The sequence below is a fragment of the Hypanus sabinus genome, chromosome 12 (assembly GCF_030144855.1).
Source record: "Hypanus sabinus isolate sHypSab1 chromosome 12, sHypSab1.hap1, whole genome shotgun sequence".
Taxonomy (NCBI): Eukaryota; Metazoa; Chordata; class Chondrichthyes; order Myliobatiformes; family Dasyatidae; genus Hypanus; species Hypanus sabinus.
Genome location: NC_082717.1, coordinates 59,661,571 through 59,681,655, shown reverse-complemented (window position 1 = coordinate 59,681,655; position 20,085 = coordinate 59,661,571). Strand labels below are relative to the sequence as shown.

Below are 20,085 nucleotides of genomic sequence, written 5' to 3'. Positions count from 1 at the left end.
TTGTATGGCCTAAATTTGGTGATCAAAAAATCCATGAGCTCAACATCAATTAACCTTAACCTGAGAACATTTGTAACAGAAGAAGGAATAGGTTATGTGAACCTTGAGCTTGCTTGATCTTTCATTAAGATCATGTAAATCTTCTACCACAAGTCGATTTCCCAACCCATATACAGTGATCCCTTTGGTATGTAAACAAAATCTCATGATCTCAGCTTTGAATATGCTTAGTTATTATCCAATTTCTGATGTAGAGGTCTTCAAAGATTTACAACCCTTCAAGAAAAGAAATTTCTCACATTTTAATCTTTATTAACCAAATCCCTATTGTCAGCAGAATCTCTTAGTTCCATATTCATCAGTCTGAAGAAACAAGTTCCCATCATCTATTCTATCCTCTCAGAAGCTAAGTATAATTATGAATGCATGGCTGACCCACCAAAGGTGATGGTGCAGTAATATAAATATAAGAGAAGTGGCCCTGGGTATCCTCAACTCGAGCCATACAAAGTGTCAAGGCATCTGGGTGAACATAAGCAAGGAAACACCTCCTGATTACCAAAAAATCATTCTCCCATAACTAATGTCCTTCATGTTAAACGACACTAAAAAAAAATACCGAAAGCAGGAAAGGACGGAATAAACTGGATGGAGGACTTTACTATCCATCAAATTGAAGACTGGTTTCTCTGTTGTCAAGATCGCAGGAGGAAAATCCATCTAATTTTCCATATGGTAGCACCACTCTTGACTGAAGTGGCCAAATACAGAAAGACATAATTGCCTGTTTGGGTCAACAGCATACCAACCAAGAGATGACCTGTACTCAATGATCTACATATTGCAGATGCTGCTGTTTATATGTAGTTGATTGAAATGATAACTGCGTAATCTTTGAAAAGCATATTCTTGTTTCCAGTCTGAAGTTTCCATCTTCTTTGTTGTGTGGCATTTTCATTGTGCCAAATGGCACAGACACAGAAATTTCAGATCTTTGTCATTTCATGCAAATGGATCAAAATGGAGTATCCATCAGCAGCAACAGAAGTGTCTACCAATACCATCTATCTGGCCCAGTAAATCATTCATTTTATCTTTGCAATCAAGGCAGTGGAACAAAATTGCTTTAACAAGCAGTGTGAATGGGCATGCCAAGAGCAGCGTTGCACTCAGCTTATCTAAAAAGTTTGTCCTACATAAACAATGATGGATAATTAAACAATTAACAGGAGGAGAAGGGTCTAATAGCATTCTTATTAATGGCAAAGCCCAACTTGTGATTGTCAAGACCATGATGAAGCATTTACTACAGTCTTCAGCTGGAAGAACCATGTGGGAGATTTGCCTCAGTGTTTTCCTGAGACTCCCTCCATCAGAGAAACAAGTCTTCAAACAATTTAATTCACTACATGTTTTTAAAGAAATTGCTAAGAGTATTGTATGCAGCAAAGGCCATTGGATCAGATAACTACTGAATGTTTGTGGCCTATAACTAGCCGTGCCCCAAACCAAGCATTTCCATTCAGTTTTAACATAACCAACAATACAGAAAATTGCCAAGGTGTGTACTGTCTATAAAGAAAAATCAGATTCAACTTCTGTACTCAGTTATCAACAGCATGATGGAAGGTAGTGAGGGAATCCATCAAGCAACACTTAGTCAGCAGTAACCCATTCATCAATATTCAGTTTGGATTACAACAGTAACACTGGGCAGTTTGGTGTCTCAGCAGTTAGTGCTTTTGCCTCTCAGCTCCAGGATCCTCAACTCAAATCTGTCCTGGAATGTTATCTTTGCCAAGTTTGCATATTCTCTCCATGACTACGTGTGTTACTTCTGTGTACTCTGGTTTCATCCCTCATCTCAAAAGTGTGCTTTAGGTCAGTTTCTGCTGTAAATTACCCCTCTGTTTGGATTAATTATTTGGATCAAAAGGGTTAATTAGATAGGTGTATCTGTGAGAGAATGAGTTTCAGGGTACAGGGAAGTGAGAGGAAGAATGGGTCCATAGGGACTTCTTTCTGAAGGTCAACATGGTCTAAAAGGCCTCTTTCATGTCATAAGTATAAGATGCCCTGTTCCTGTTCTCATTACACCCTTAGTCAAAAGTCCAGAGATGAAGTAAGAATGACTATTGTTGACATTAAGGCAGCATTTAACCAAGTATATAATATAGGAAGTACTCGTAAAACATCAAGGGAAAAACATTCTGAAGTTTAGAATAAAGAAGGTGGTTGTGACTATTTGATAGCCATTCATCTCAGCCCCAGATATTTGTTGCAATAGTTTTCTTCATTTGAAATACTAACCCATGCTATTTGTGAATTTAGCCAATTTAGTGGCGAACATTTGAAACCAACTTGTACTGTCCCTGAAATACAAAGGGTTGGAAAGTGCAGTTATAGAGAACTCTGAATCTCATTGCAAGTGTTGCGTTGAGACCTGTGCATCACACTTCAGGAATTATGTATTGGCCTAGGTGCAGTATATGAGCTAGTTTAAAGGAATTAATTATGAGAACAGGCTACGCAGATAATCCTTGTGAATATAGAAGATCAAAGAGATATTTAATTGAGATGTTAAGATAATCAAAAAAGATTGATTGGCAGAATAACATTAATTTATTTCCTTTGATGGAAGGGTAAGTAATAATAAGGTCATAACCTCAGAATTGGGGTGAAGCATTCAGGAATGATATAAAAAACTGTTGAACATAAATGGAATATTTAAAAACCAAGTTTTATTAGGAATTTTAAGGATTACAAAAGAAGACTATATTGTTATAGATGAGATTTACCTTCCTGATAATGTGTTGCTACAAAAATAATCCTGCTAAGTAGGAGAGGATCCGCAGGTTCAGACATTTGGTAAATGTACTCATCTGAGAAGCCAGTGATAGGAAGCTACCACCTAAGTCAGAATCCCACCTTATTTTACAAAATACAATTGCAAATACTTTGGTTTGCCATTCTTCTCCAATATTTAGATCAATAATACATTTTTCAAAAGTATTCTAAAAGGTAACTTGTAGAATGAGTCCCACCTAGACTGAATTAACATAAATATTGACCATCATCTAAGTGAATAAAAGAATAAGCTTGAGGAATATAACTTATATTCTACTTGTGATGTATGATAATTTAATAAAAGACCATTCCATTTTCCCTTTGCACAGGTTGGTTTCTACAATGCTGTAGCCTTGCCTTGTTATCGTATACTTGCAGAGATCTTTCCAGCAACCACTCATTTGTTAAAATCTTGCAGGTAGGAGTTTCCATCACAGAGAAGTGAAAACAGTGTATCTATCTAGATTTGCATTTTCAATTAGATATTCCAGTTCATTCAACCCTTTTATAAATAAATATAATTAAGTGCAGAACAAAAATGAGAAGTAAAAATTGTTTGGTATGGGTTCTTACGGATTCTTTTAATGACCTCAGAAAAGTTTTAAATATTAAAACTTACTGCTAGAAGTCCTATTGTGGAGTAGAATGTGAATATCAACAAATTTAAAGGGAAGTCTTGCAACCACCATCTTCATTGTTATCCAGAAATCTAATCAATATTAGTTGTGGAAAATTCTGCTCAATTTAATTCTTCTATTGGTATTAAATGTTTCAATTGCTATAATGTTGTTTTCATAATTGTTGGAAGCTATTACATATTGTGTTTGCTACCTTTCATGTCAGCACTGGGACTGGTAAAGATGATTGTCTCCTTTCACCCAGCTAAATATGTGAACTTCATGCTTTTTTTGCAATATATCATATTCATATTGCTGCAGCTTGAAAGGGAATCATTGCACTTCAGTTTGTAGCTTGGGCATTTCCTTTACAAAACTGCCTAAATCTTGCTTCAAAATCTCTATTGTTTGCAGATTCGATTACCTCTCAATTACATTGTTTTTCCATATATTCAGCAATGTAGCATCTGTCAAGGTTCATCAATAATTTAAAAGGCAGTGTTTCTTAATCAGTTTTTTTCCAGCTGTTTAGGTCAGAAATGATGAAAAAAATCCTATATGATGAATGAAGTATAAGTATGGGGAAAATGTCTCGTGCTTTCTTTCTCCCAAAATAAAATAATATAGCTTTGCAGTGATACCAGTCATCAAACCCAGTTGGTTCACCTTAGACAGAAAGGTAGATTTCAGCAATATATAGAGAAGACTTGGTTGTATTTACCTTACTACCCTTCCACAAGAAATGACTTGAAAAGAAAATTATTAAGTTCATCAGTGCCATGAGGATAAATCAAAGGAATCATTGCATTAGAGCAAACCTGCTTCCTTCTGGTACTTCAGGGAATTTTGACCTCCAAAATCAGGAAGACAAAATGGAAGCTGCATTGTTGTCTATCCATCCCAGTAACGGTAAGACTTATTTCAGTTTTGGTACAGATACAGCTCTGAGAGTACTACAACAAATTCTCCGCAGCATATGTATAGAAATCTAGATTAATTATGCACTTTAGTGGAATGTGAACTGTTTTGCCAAGTATTGTGAGCAAACAATAAAAAGGGTGAGCAGAATCATTTCAGTTATTTATTAATAAAACAGATTACGTTTTTTATATCGTATTTAAATGGGCATGGTTGCATTTGACAAGAGTGTTTAAAAGAAATCTTGAAGAGAATGAGCCTATTTTCTGAGTGCATATTCTGAACGCAGGGATAGAATGCAGAATCTTGTCACTCTATTATTTAACTGGCATTAATGATGTCACTTGATCCAACTTCAGTCGGCAAATACACATCCTATTTACATTCTGGCAGTTTCTGTTTCTCCAAACTTTTTCTCATCTCTTGTCCTGGAGAATTTAAAGTAGTACCTTCAAACCATAAACCACTAGATTAATTTGTTCAGCAGGGAATAGCTAAAAGAATAACACAGATATAAAGGAAGTTTTTACACTTACGACAAACTACCTGTTGTGCATGGCTAATTCCTGAGAGCGTTGTTTTTTAATCTAGTTTTGAACTTATCACAGTCTAGTTACAAATCCAGAAGAACTTTATTTGAAACTCATTTGAAAATATAACAGTAAAAATAATTTAGTTAGGGACATTTAAACATTTAAGTTGTACATTTGTAGAACTCCGTATGGTATTAGGCTTTACTGGCATTTCTGACCAGGAAACAAGAACTGAAAACAATAGTTTGGTTTAATGTAATAAAAAATAATCTACTGACACTCATTAAAACAAAGATTATTCATTTTTGTTAAAATGTATATCAAGAATCAGTTAAAATAGATTTTATTAGAATCATTATCAAAAAGAACTAAATTAATCATTTCTGTAACTGGACCTAGTAGCCATGGGGGGGTGGGGAGAAGGGGGATGTGTAAATCTTTTTCACACATGAAAAAGAAGAAAGAATCCTAATTTAAAAGGTATTTATATGGACAAATCTGGACTCCAGTTTGAAAAATTACCCAGTCTTATATGTATGTCCGTATGTTAAAGATTAGCTCCTTCAGGATACACCTCATTAAAATCCTCATCTTCCTTGGTTTCTAAGTGATGTAAGAAGATGTAAAAAGCCATTATCAGATACAGCCCCATCTTGTCTTCATGCCCGAGGAAAATCTTGCCTTCCTGTCATGTCAGTCTTTGGCTTTGAACCTCAACCTTTTCAGAGGCTCCTCAAGTCAATCGTTATTCCATGATGAATATGGGAATCCAAACCTCCATGTTCCTATATGGTAATACCAAGTCATATCACATGATAGCAAGTCACCCCACCTCTTTACAGAACCATCATTGGTGGACTTTCATATGATATGTTTGCTGTTAGAGCAGTGAAACTGCAATTCGTTTTGAGTCGTGCATTTTTGTAGAAACAATAAATAATGCATAAATGTTAGTATAAATGAATAACTTTCTTTTCTGTATTAACTATGTACCTTATGTTTTTTTAACAGAGACCTAGCATGTAGCAGCAGTTGTGGTACTATACTAGAACATACTGATGTATCAAGAAATAACTAAGTAATGGACCACAACGTAATCATGAGGAAACTGTACTGAACGACAATTCTGGTGGCCTCAAGCTATTGACTGGCCTTTCTCATTTACTTACAGACCATAGCAGCACAGCTTCCATTTAGAAAGCATTGCAACAGCATTGATTCTCTAGATAGGCCTTTAAAAAATGTCCAAGGTAGTTTTGAGGAAATATATCCAAATACCTTGGCCATCTTGTATTATAATTTCCCTTGTACAGTTGGCCCTCCTTATCTGCGGATTCAACCAACCGCGGATTGGGAAAACCTGGAAGTTCTTTCTCCACCATTCATTGTTTGAGCATGTACAGACTATTTTTTCTTGCCATTATTCCCTAAACAGTACAGTATAACAACTATTTACATAGCATTTACATTGTATTAGGTATTATAAGTAATCTAGAGATTATTTAAAAGTACAGGCAGTCCCTGGGTTATGAATGAGTTCTGTTCCTGAGTCCATCCTTAAGTCGGATTTGAAGTTGGAACGGGTACATCTGGTATTATTTAGCGTCAGTTAGTAAAACGTATTTCTTAGTATATATTTTATCTTCCTATGCATATAAAACACTTAAGAAACATACGTAATTCAATAAAAAACACAAAATGCTGGCAGAACTCAGCAGGCCAGACAGCAACTATGGGAGGAGGTAATAACAACGTTTTGGGCTGAAACCCTTCATCAGGAGTGAAGTAATATGGGATGGTCGAGGGGGGATAAGAAGTGGGGAGAGGGATAGGGATGGGGGTGTGGTGAACTACATATATCTGTCTGGACACGCCCCCTGCTGACTGCTCCTGTGGCTCCTCCCACAGACCCCTGTATAAAGGCGATTGAGGTCTGAGCCCGGCCTCTCAGTCTCCAGGATGTAGTATGGTGGTCACTCACTGCTTGTTCCTCCTTCCAGTCAATAAAAGCCGATATCTTGCCTTCACGTCTCAGAGTGAGTTATTGATGGTGCATCAGGAGGTAAGGGTGGGGGGCAGGGGTATCAATGGAGGTCAGTGAGTTGGATGTTCATGCCGGCAGGAAGGCGGCTACCAAGGCGGGAGATAAGGTATTCCTCCATCGACCTGTGTGTGGCCTCATCTTGACGGTAGAGGAGGCCATGGACAGACATGTTCATGCTGGCAGGAAGGAGGCTTACCACCCTTACCCCCATCCGTTTCTATTATTTTAGTCTGGTTCTCTTTCTCTTTTTCCCCCCTCACTATAATCTCTCCCTCCAGCCCCACCTTTCTTCCTCTTTTATTTCCCATAATTCTCCACCTTCCCCCAGCCCATTTCCCTCCAGCCTATCACTTCCCAGCTCTCTACTTTATCCCTACCCCCACTTCTTAACCCCCCTCGACCATCCCATGTTACATCACTCCTGATGAAGGGTTTCGGCCTGAAACTTTGTTATTACCTCCTCCCATAGATGCTGTCTGGCCTGCTGAGTTCTGCCAGCATTTTGTGTTTTTTATTTATTTCCAGCATCTGCAGATTCACTCGTGTTGCATATTTCAATAATTGAACCACTGTGTTGCTTAGTAATAATTGTAGCTTTCATTGGGGCAGGGCCTTTCACATGCTCCATTAAAATTGCTCTGATCATTGACTGACTGTAGCCTAATGCTTTTCCAGTGGCCAATGGTGTTTCTGATCGCTTTATTACTTCCACCTTATTTTCAATCGTGATCGTGATTATTTTCGTGAACAGAAACACTGCGGATTCAGAGTTGCGCCGCCAGGTCCTAATGTCCACCACACTGATTCAGGTTAAATAAGGGGCTTGAGCATCCGCATTTTTTGATATCTGGGGGGGGTCCCGGAACCAATCCCCCACGGATAAGGAAGGCCAACTTTACTTCACTCTGGGATAAAGGGATAAAGCAACTGTGACAACTGCAGTGAGTCGGTGAAGCAGATTATAGGCACAGTAGGAGGATATCTCGTGAATGCTCACGTTGTTAATTACAGGTATTGGGGGATTTGTTTATGAAAAATGGAATACCTGATGCTAACTCTCCTTATAAGGATTGCAAGCTTATAGGGGTATTTTAGAGAATTCATAAAAGTCTGAATGAGTGCACATCATGATGACCTAAACTTTTGAGGAAATTACATTTAGCACTCATTGTTGTCTTCTTTAAGCCAAAGCGACTGTACCAACGGCAATGTGGATCTTGCCTCTCAGAATCTGCAGCAAGTGATGTTTAGAAGTGCTGCTGCAACGGTCATAAATATGGAACAGATTTGATCTATTTTTCTGCTTTACCAATATGTATGTTTTCTCTGAAATACTATAAACCACTCAGGGAATCAAAACACATTTTCTTAAGTTATCATTCTAGATTTTCTTCATTTTAACTTCTCACATATTGACTGGGACTCCCAACCTGCAAAAGGACCAGATGGGATAGAGTTTGCTTAATGTGTTCAGGAAGCTTTCATTAATCACTATATATAAGAGAGAGTGTGCAATACTTGATCTGCTGTTAGTGAATGATACTGCACAGGTGACAGAAGATTGTGTAGGGGAATACTTTGCATGTAGTGATCATAATGCCATTAGTTTCAAAGTAAATATGCAAAAAGATAGGTCTGGTGTACAGGTTGGAATTCTAAATTGGAGAAAGGCCTATTTTAGTGGAATCAGGAAGGGTCTGGCAAGTGTGGATTGGGACAGGCTATTTTTTGGCAAAGGTCTACTTGGTATGTGGGTGGCCTTCAAAAGTGAAATTTTGAGAGTGCAAACTTTGTATGTGCCTTTCAGAAGAAAAGGTAATGATAACAGGTTTAGGGAACCTTGGTTTTCAAGAGATATTGAGGCCCTGGTTAAGAACAAAAAACGAGGTACATGTGGTGAACTACATATACCTATCTGGACACGCCCCCTGCTGACTGCTCCTGTGGCTCCTCCCACAGACCCCTGTATAAAGGCAATCAAGGCCTGAGCCCAGCCTCTCAGTCTCCAGGATGTAGTATGGTGGTCACTCACTGCTTGTTCCTTCTTCCAGTCAATAAAAGCTGATATCTCACCTTTACGTCTCAGAGTGAGTTTTTGATGGTGCATCAGTACATAACAGGGATAGGCAGTAGGAACAAATGAGGTACTTATGATGTATAAGAAATGTAAGAGTGCACTTAAGAAAGGAATCAGGAGGGCTGAAAGAAGGCATGAGATTGCTCTGGCAGACAAGGTGAAGGAGAATTCTACAGAGTTCTACAGATATATTAAGAGCAAAAGGATTGCAAGGGACAAAATTGGTCCACTGGAAGATCAGGATGGTAATCCATGTGTGGAGCCAAAACAGATGGGAGATTTTAAATGTGTTTTTGCATCTATATTTACTTAGGAGGCAGACACGGAGTCTATAGAAGTGAGACAAAGAAGCAGTGAGGTCATGGACCCAATACAGATTACAGAGGAGGAGGTATTTGCTGTCTTGATGCAAATTAGTATGGACAGATCCCAAAGGCCTGACAAGGTGTTCCCTCTGACCCTGTGAGGCAAGTGCAGAAGTTTCCAGGGCCCCAGCAGAGATATTTAAATCATCCTTACTGACACGTGAGGTACCAGAGGATTAGAGGATAGCTAATGTTGTTCCACTGTTTAAGAAATGCTCAAAAAATAAACCAGGAAATTATAGGCAGGTGACCCTGACATCAGTAGTGGGAAAGTTTTTGGAAGGTATTCTAAGGGACCAGATTTGTGAGTATTTGGATATACATGGGTTGATTAAGGATAGTCAGCATGGGTTTGTGTGTGGTAGGTTGTGTCTAACCAATCTTAATAGAGCTTTTTGCAGAAGTTATCAGGAAAGCTAATGAAGGCAAGACAGTGGATGTTGTTTACATGGATTTTAGCAAAGCCTTTGACATAGGAAGGTGGTCAAGAAGGTTCAGTCATTTGGCATTCAAGATGAGATAGTAAATTGGATTAGACAGTAGCTTTGTGGGAGAAGCCAGAGAGTAATAGTAGATGGCCGCCTCTCTAACTGGAGGCCTGTGACTAGTGGTGTGCCACACAGATTGGTGCTGGGTTCATTGTTTTGTGTCATCTTTATCAATGATTCAGAAAAGCAAATTTGCAGATGACACCAAGATTGGGGTTGTCATGGATGGTGAAGAAGACTATCAGAACTTGCAGTGGGATCTGGACCAGCACAGGAAGATGGCAGATGGAATTTAATGCAAACAAGTGCAACGTGTTGCACTTAAGTAGGACCAACCAGGGTAGGTCTTACTCAATGAATGATATGGCACTGAGGAGTGCTGTAGAACAAAGGAATCTGAGAATTTGGGTCCATAATTTATTGAAAATAGAGTCACAAGTAGATAGGGTAGTAATGAAAGCTTTTGGCACATTGGTCTTCATAAATCAATGTATTGAATACAGGAGGTGGGATGTTATGTTGAAATTGATGAGGACTAATTTGTGTGCAGTTTTGGTCATCTGCCTACAGGAAAAATGTAAATAAGGTTGAAAGAGCACAAAGAAAATTTACAAGGATGTTGCTGGGACTGGAGGAACTGAGTTATGAGGATAGCTTGAGACTTTATTACTTGGATTGAGGGGAGAGGGGAGATTTGATAGAGCTATACAAAATTATGAGGAGTACAGGTGGGGTAAATGCAAACAGCTGTTTCCACTGAGGCTGGGTGGGACACAAGTAGAGGTCATGTGTTAAGGGTGAGAGGTGTTAAGTTTAAGGGGAACTTAAGGGGAAACTTTTTAAGTCAGAGTGTCTTGAGTGTGGGACAATCTGCCAGCACAAGTGGTGCATGGGAACTCAAGTCCAACATTTAAGAGAAGTTTGGATATGTTCATGGTTAATAGGGGTACGGAGGGCTATGGTCAAGGTACAAGTTGATGGGAATTGGCAGTTTAATTGGTTCAGCACAGACTAAATGAGCTGAGGGATCTGTTCCTGTTCTGTACTTTTCTATGATCTGTGACTCTTCATATTTTATTTTGCAAATAATTGTATATTTTACTGAATATGTATTAATATATATGTTAATATTTGATGGCCTGAGATTCAACAAAGTCTGGAATTGGAATCATCTGTATATGTTGTAATGTTGTTCATTGTGAACTATTTCATATGCATCCAGAGGAGACAACTTGGCTATCTGGAAATCCTGAGACTCATTGAATTGCTGATTGATAAATTAAGTAAATTTGGATGTCTGATTGGGTGTTTGAATAGAAACATAGAAAACCTACAGCACAATACAGGCCCTATGGCCCACAATGCTGTGCCAAACATGTACTTTCGAAATTACCTAGGGTCACCCATAGCCCTCTACTTTTCTAAGCCCCATGTACCTATCCAGGAGTCTCTTAAAAGGCCCTATTGTATCCACCTCCACCACCGTCACCAGCAGCCCATTTCACGCACTTACCACTCTCAGCATAAAAAAACTTGCCCCTGACATCCCCTCTGTACCGACTTCCAAGCACCTTAAAACTGCCCTCTTGTGTTAGCCACTTCAGCCCTGGGAAAAAGCGTCTATCAACATGATCAATGCCTCTCATCATCTTATACACCTCTATCAGGTCACCTCTCATCCTCCGTTGCTCCAAGGTCACTCAACTTGTTCTTATAAGGCACACTCCCCAATCCAGGAAACATCTTTGTAGATCTCCTCTGTACCCTTTCTATAGTTTCCACATCCTTTCTGTAGTGAGTTGACCAGAACTGAGCAGAGAACTCCAAGTGGGGTCTGACCAGAATCCTATATAGCTGTAACATTACTTCTTGGCTCTTGAACTCAATCCCTCTATTGATGAAGGCCAATACACCATATGCTGCCTTAACCACACAGTCAACTTGCACAGCAGCTTTGAGTGTCCTATGGACTCGGATCCCAAGATCCCTCTGATCCTCCACACTGCCAAGAGTCTTTACAGTTAATACTATATTCTGCCATCAGATTTGACCTACCAATATGAACCACCTCTCACTTATCTGGGTTGAACTCTATCTGCCACTTCTCAGCCCAGTTTTGCATCCTATCAATGTCCTGCTGTAACCTCTGACAGCCCTGCATACTATCCACAACAATCTCCAACCTTTCTGTGATAAGCAAATTTACTGACCCATCCTCCCACTTCCTCATCCAGCTCATTTATAAAAATCGTGAAGATAAGGGGTCCAAGACAGATCCCTGAGGCACACCACTGGTCACCAGCCTCCATGTAGAACATGACACTTCTACAACCACTCTTTTCCTTCTGTGGGCAACCCAATTCTGGATCCACAAAGCAATGTCCCCTTGGATCCCACACCTCCTTACTTGAATAAGCCTTGCATGGGGTACCTTACTAAATGCTGAAATCCATATATACATCTCCTGCTCTACCTTTATCAATGTGTTTAGTCATATCCTCAGAAAATTCAATCAGACTCGTAATGCACGACTTGCCTTTGACAAAGCCATGCTGACTATTCCTAATCAAATTATGCCTCTCCCAAATGTTCAAAAATCCTGCTTCTCAGGATCTTCTCCATCAGCCTACCAACACTGAAGTAAGACTCACTGGTCTATAATTTACTGGGCTATCTCTACTCCCTTTCTTGAATAAGGGAACAACATCTGCAACCCTCTAATCCTCTGGAACCTCTTCCATCCCCATTGATAATGTGAAGATCATTTCCAGAGGCTCAGCAATCTCCTCCCTTGCCTGCCACAGTAGCCTGGGGCGTATCTGGTCTGGTCCCGGTGACTTATCCAACTTGATGCTTTCCAAATGGTCCAGCACATCCTCTTTCTTATTGTCCATATGCTCAAGCTTTTCAGTCCGCTGTAAGTCATCCCAACAATCACCAAAGTCCTTTTCCGTAGTGAGTACTGAAGCAAAGTATTCATTAAGTATCTCCACTACTTCCTCCAGTTCCATACACACTTATTCACTGTCACGCTTGATTGGTCCTATTCTCTCAATTTCAATTTCAATCTATTCAAACTATGCAATTCCTCATATTTTAATTGAGACATAAAGTACATTAATAATTTTGAGACTGTAAGAAAGTTTCCACTAAAATGAGTGTATTGTTTAAACAATGTTGTTGTAAATACTTTTGTAAATAAAAATGAGCCACACCAGACTAGATAAAAGAATATACTGCAATTTACAATTTACAAAGTTTATTAATTTTATCCAATGATCACTCAATATCTAATCTGAAGTTACTAAACATAGGGATATATTTATTTAACAAAGGTATATTGTGCTTTCAATTTGAAATAGTATGTCCATTAGACCATCCTGTATAGGTAATATTTATTATAAGTAGGTTTTGCATGTCAGATAATGAGTTCTACTTTTGATGATGAGGTCTTAATTTCCAAATATATATGGAATTAGTCATTCATTTGCCTAACCTTGTGTCAAAATTACAATCAATTTGATTCAAACTATTTCTTTACACTGTAACAGGAAGCCTCTCAGACACATCACAACTGCACTAGAAGTATTTATTCGGGCATCTTTGTTTTTTTGTCATGTTTTATTGGATTGCTAATCCTCTTTTCTTCTAGAAGATTAGGCACTAAGGTTGACAAAACTTAATAAATTGCAGAGTTTAGATTTCTAAATTAGAATTTGGTGAGAATGAGAACAAGTTTACAGAAATAATACGTTTATAAAGGAATAAATAGTATAACTAATTTGAACTTGAGATGAAGGTAAAATTGGATGTGTGAAGGATGCCTCGGGATCCTAATTTTTTTCTGACACGTTTCTGTAATTTCTGGGTGTCTGAACTTTAGAAATTGCTGAAGTTGCTGTAAAACAAGCTGGATGGGGAATATGATTATTATGGTTACCCCACTAATGTGGAAGGTTCAAAGAAAAAGCAAAGGGGTGACACCTGGCAGAATAAATGACAGCTGGTACAGGTCGCTTGCAGAATGAAGATATATCTGGTGACAATAGGATGTGGCATATAATCAGAATCAAGTTTAATATCACTGCCAAATGTCATGAAATTTGTTTTTTGGCAGCAGTACACTGCAATACATGATTTTAAAAACTATGAATTACAATAAGAAATATATATTAAAAATAAACCAAATAACTAATGCAATAAAGGGAAATAAAAAAAAAATACTGAGGTAGTGTTGATGGTTTCATTGTCCATCCAGTAATCTGATGGCAAAGGGGAAGTGTTTTTGGTGACATACCAATTCTCCTCAAACTCCTAATGAAGTATAGCCAGTGCCATGACTTCCTTGTATTTACATCAATACGTTGGGTCCAGGATAGATCCTCAGAGATGTTGACACTCTTTCCACTTCTGATCGTTTGATAAGTGCTGGTGTGTTCCCTCAATTTCCCCTTCCTGAAGTTCACAATCTTACATTGAATGCAAGGTTATTGCTGCAACACCACTCAACCAGCTCATCTATCTCACTCCTGTACACTTCCTCATCACCACCTGAAATTCTGCCAACAGTAGTTGTGTTGTCAGCAAATTTATAGATGGCGTTTGAGTTGTGCCTAGCCACACAATTATGGGTGCAAAGAAAGTAGAGCAGTGGTCTAAGCACATGTCAGTGAGGGCTAACAGTGGTCCTGTGGTCTCCTGTTGAGATCCAGTTCTGGAGGGAGGTAGAGGCCCAGGTGTTGGAGCTTGTTGATTAGAACTGAGGGTATGATAGCATTGAATGTTTAGCTGTGGTCAATAAACAGTAGCCTGACATAGGTATTACTGTTATCCAAGGCTGAGTGGAGAGCCAGTGAGGACTGGTGTGTTTTCCCTCTACTTCCCCTTCCTGAATTTCACAATATAAGGCGATCATGATATTGTGGTAATGATTGGAAACATAGTAAGGATTCAGATCTCTTGTTTTTGACTACAGTGTATTCAAAAAATACATAGTACTGTGCAAAGGTTTTAAGCACTTGTAAAATAAATCTGTAAAGCCAAGATGCTTTCAAAAATAATGAAGTAAAAAAACTTCCAAGTATCAAAAATACCATAAAGAGCAGTAAATAGTAAAAAAAAACTAAATCAAATCAATATTTGGTGTGACCACCCTTTGCACCTCTCAAGTGCACTATCATGCAGTTTTAAAAGAAAATCGGCTGGTAGGTTGTTCCAGGCTTCTTTGGAGTACTTGCTATGGTTCTCCTGCAGACATTAGCTGTCTTGCATGTTTCTGTGTCTCCATATAATCGTAGACAGCTTGATGATGTTGAGGTCAGGGCTCTGTGGAGGCTATACCATCTGGAACAATATAAAAATCTAGCATGCCAAAGACTTTTGCACAGTACTGTAGGAAAAGAGAAAAAGATATATTTCATGGCTGGACATTTGGGGAATTACAGATCACAGTATTACTGGTTTGTTCTAGTTACTGGAAATGATAGTGGATAAAACATACACAATCTCTCAAACGAGTTTCTCTGTTTCTCTTACTAATTAGTTGAAACATAACACTTTCAAAGAAGAGTTTGAGTTCAAACAGACACATTTCCACTAGAGCAGGGGTTCTCAACCTGGGATCCACAGACTCCTCGGTTAATGGTAGGGATCATAGCATAAAAAAGGTTGGGAACCCCTGCACTAGAGGGTCAACAGAGAAGTTAGTGAAAAATGTAGAGAATTGGGACTGAGCCTTGATCTCAACATCATCAAGCTGTCTAGAAAAGAAAAAGCTTAAGGTTCTTAAAACCCTGCTGGGTATTGAACAAATGAAGAAAACTTTATCCAATTGTATAAGGGTTAATAACCAGAAGATATCTGATTAAAGATAATTAGCAACAGTTATCATCTGCAATGTAAATTATAGGGAAAGTAAGACCAGATAGATAACTCTTAGAAATTATCGATATGGTTGTCTTAATGACCTCTTCCTGTAATATGTTATCATTGTATAATACTTTTCTGTACACTGAATGTGTTGATTATGTTAGATATTGGTTTAAGAGAATCTTTTACTATATTCAAAAGTAAGGGTCTTGTATTTTATCCTGAATACACTTTTGCTGTAGGTTCTTTGTCCTATAACTTGGTTGCAAGAGGGGTAGAATACATTCCAGTGGAGTGGCAACATCTGTTGATGAATACATTTTTTTAAAATTATTGAATTTTAATTCTGTTTGAGGAGAAAATAATTCTAAAATTAGCAATTCTATTTCTGGTTTCCAGAGAGAATCTTGCTCAGTGGGAGAAGATCGTACAATCAAGAGATGCCTCAGGAACAGCTCGAAACCAAAAGTCTCCTTTGAAGAACAGCCCTGTAAAAATTGAGAACTAATGAGACCAGTACTCTGAAATGAATGCTCCACCATTGCATATGGCTCTGAGTAGAAGAAGAGCCTGTAACTGTTGTTGATACAGTGACATTACCTCATGAATCCATGACAACATTACTCCCTTTCTAGTTGATTACACTGGACATTTGGAAATTTAACATTTTGTAAGGCATCAGATGTGGCTGTTCTAACAAATCTGTTGTGTTTGGAAAATAATATGATTTTTTAAGAAAATATTGGCCCTTAATTATATATTGTATTGCTGTGGCCTTAATATACTTATAAACAGGGAGGTACTTTCCATGCAATCATATGCTAGGTGTAGCATTTGCAGTGGTACTGAAATCATTATTTTCATTATAGGTACTTTATATATCAGTATGAATGTTGGTAGAAGAGATACAGTGTGTGTATGTGTAAATATATATATATATATATACACACACACACACATACACACACACACACACACACACACACATAGTGTATATATATGTAGGATGTTGCATTGTAGTAGCTGTAGTCTGAGTGACAAATATTGTTAAATTATTACTTGAACTGATGACAGCATGCAACAGAAATGCAAATTGCAAAAAAAAAGACAGATCTTTCAGTCAACTTAGAATTATTTCCAACTTAGAACAGTAAAAGAAATTTGTAGTCAAATTTCTGTTGGGGGTGTAAATGAACACAAGTCAAGGGGATAAAGAATTTCTTTATAGGAAGGACAGAATAATGTACTATTTTTCTCTTGTCCTGTAACAAGCTGGTTTAGACATTGATTTACTTCATTTGTTTGAGTAGTAGCTGTGATGAACAGGTTTTATGGTGAAGGTGCTCTAAATTGGATAAAATCTGGATAAACTTGAAGTTGGTAATCTGAAATAACAACCCTAATATTTTCCCCATATCTGAACAGCAGTATATAATGATTAGCAGAACAAGTCAACAGTAACAATTCGGTAAAAGGTCAAGGCCTCATGAAGATTGTAATTTCATTTTGTTTTCACTTTTGATTTTTAAATGAGGGAAGTGAGTGAGAGATGAGAAGTGGGAATTTATCTGCTTACCAAATGTGGGAAATTCTCGAGTTTACAGGTTTGTAATACATTATATCACAGGATAGATGTTGTCCTGATACAGAAAACACAGATTGACACTCATGGGTGCCCTACAGTGAACACTGACACATCAGCTGAATCACCACATTGCCACTGATAACTGTAACTGAATTGAACTCCAGCCAGAAGAATCAATGCTGTTGTATCTTTCAGTAGTTGCTACTCCAGAGTAAGTAACTGAAGAAAAGTTTTGTATTTGGAAAAGGAAAACTTGAAAACATCAGACAGGCACAAGGTAAGTAAATTATCTGAGCACAAAGCAAAAGATCATATTAATGTGACAATGGTTGCACAGATTTATTGCAGAAGTGAATAATCTTTTTTTCTTCATGAATTGCTTACCAAGTATTGTTCATTACCATACGTCATTTCTGAATAATGAAATTACTGAAAACCATTCAGTATCCAACAATGAAATGAAAAATGAATCTTGCCTTTCAAAGTTTAGAAATAATTTGCACAATGTAAGTTACACTATGAGTACCTCGGCAAATCTGTGGAGTAAGATTTACCAAAGCTGTGAGGCAAAGGCTTTAGGCATACAGTATACTGTCATGCTTTTTTGACAGAAGTGAGATGTGTGATTGCTAGAACATTCCTAATGATTGAAAAATATTGGTAATATGATCTTGCATTCTCACGCTACATTTGCTAGACAAAAAGAGATAATGCAGGGGAAGAGTAAATGGGAATTCTATCATGCATAACAGACCCCTTGTATAAATGTTTTTAATCCTTTCTATCTACTGCTACACATTGATTGTTCCACTTATAATACCTGAATGTTTAAAACTTACAAAACTGAAGTATCCAAATTGACAAAACATTGATAGCTTTTAACTTCATTTGCTTCCCTAATATAAATTATAAAATCATACTGTACCATAGAACTGATGGGCCTTTTCATGGAATTCTAATATTGCAGTATGTTGCACTAGCCTACTCGGAATGCTGTCAATCTTGTTGGCTCTAGTTTTTTCTGGAAGTTTTAAATCTATTTTTTGCACTCTTTTATTGTACTTAATATAATGGAATGCTTTGTGTGCATGTAATATGTACAAACAAACTGGAACTTCATAACATATTTCTTCTCATGCCTGCTGCCCAAGCAGCTTCAACGTCACCTGTAAATACAAGTAAATGCTGACTAATTGTCCTCTTTAGCTTTATTATAAAATGTAATGTTTCAGTGTAACAAATGTTAATATTTAGGCAATTGTTTACTCCAAGTGATTTGGTTATGTACATTTACAATGCAGAAACATAACAGTTACTGTAAATTAATTTGTACACAGTATAGTATGTTGGTTCAAAAAGTCCGAAGTTTTGGTTGGGCTTTTCTGTTAGAAGTATTTCCAGAGTAGATACATGTTGACTAGTAACAGGATATACTCTGAAGAAGTGAAAATGGTAAAAACTGCAAGTGCAATAATTTTGAGGTGTCTTAACTTCCAGTTTATAAATTATAAATATTGTACATGTTCTGTAAGTTTTCTTGTCTCTTCATTTGCAGTCTTTGTATTAAAAAAACCTATACTCTTTATGTTTGTACAATGGAGTATTTCAAGTCATTTATTACACTACTGATTATTTATAAATAAATGCTCAAACCAAACACTCAGAATAAGAATGTATCCATTTTTTCCCACAAGTATATCATGCAATTGATGTGCACTGTTGAAATACATAGGAAATAGTCATAATTAGTTTTCAGTAGAATGGATAACTGACCTGTACTTCATTAAATGAGAGCTTTTTAGCAATCCAGCTTAACCAATTTATAACACAACAGGGTTTTGGTCACCCTTGGATTGGTACAAGTATTACCCATCCCTTTTTTACCTGCTTTAAATATTATTTCATTCCATCTATCAATAGTCGCACTAGTTTGACCTAGCTGGAAATAGTAAAAGGCTTTCACATATACTGGAGTAAAACTAAGATAATCTTTTGAAACTTACTACACCATGTTTCCTGTACACTTATAAATTTACTGGGTTCACTGGAAAATTATTCTATCATGTAAAATCTAAACAGATGTGTCAGATTATATGCTTGTGTGTGTGTGTATTGGTGAGGGGGATGGGAGAGGAAGATTTAACATCCAATGGTGCAGAAAAATCTGTGGTCCAGCACCACTAAAGTCCCAAGTGTGTCAGATTTACAGAATCTTACTATATAGACTTTAGAATTGCATACATCACATATTACAGTAACGGTAATGTACAATTTTAGGTGAGCATCATTATGTTTTTTAACCCTTTAAAAATTGTGATATACGCTGATCAAATTGAACTATTTGAGTAATTGATATTTGGATGAGTGGATGTTACCTTTTCTGGCCTTGTACCCATCAAAATCAGATTTATTATCACTGACATATACCATGAAATATGTACAAACCCGATTTCCAGAAAAGTTGGGATATTTTCCAAAATGCAATAAAAACAAAAATCTGTGAGATGTTAATTCACGTGAACCTTTATTTAACTGACAAAAATACAAAGAAAAGATTTTCAATAGTTTTACTGACCAACTTAATTGTATTTTGAAAATATACACAAATTTAGAATTTGATGGCTGCAACACGCTCAACAAAAGTTGGGACAGAGTTAAAATAAGATTGAAAAGTGCACAAACACCGGTTTGGAAGACTCCACATTAAGCAGGCTAATTGGTAGCAGGTGAGGTATCATGACTG

General features: G+C 37.4%; 1 protein-coding gene across 4 annotated transcripts in view; it reads left to right on the top strand.

Moving 5' to 3' along the window:
• pde10a (phosphodiesterase 10A) overlaps window positions 1-18,925 on the top strand; it is a 204,907-nt gene extending 185,982 nt beyond the window's left edge. For all 4 annotated transcript variants that reach the window (XM_059986039.1, XM_059986042.1, XM_059986041.1 and 1 more), the window contains 2 exons: window positions 3,177-3,265; window positions 16,157-18,925. In XM_059986039.1, the coding sequence (XP_059842022.1) occupies window positions 3,177-3,265; window positions 16,157-16,265 (198 nt within the window). In that variant the 3' untranslated portion in view covers window positions 16,266-18,925. The remainder of the gene's footprint in view (window positions 1-3,176; window positions 3,266-16,156) is intronic.
• The last annotated feature ends 1,160 nt before the right edge of the window (window positions 18,926-20,085 follow it).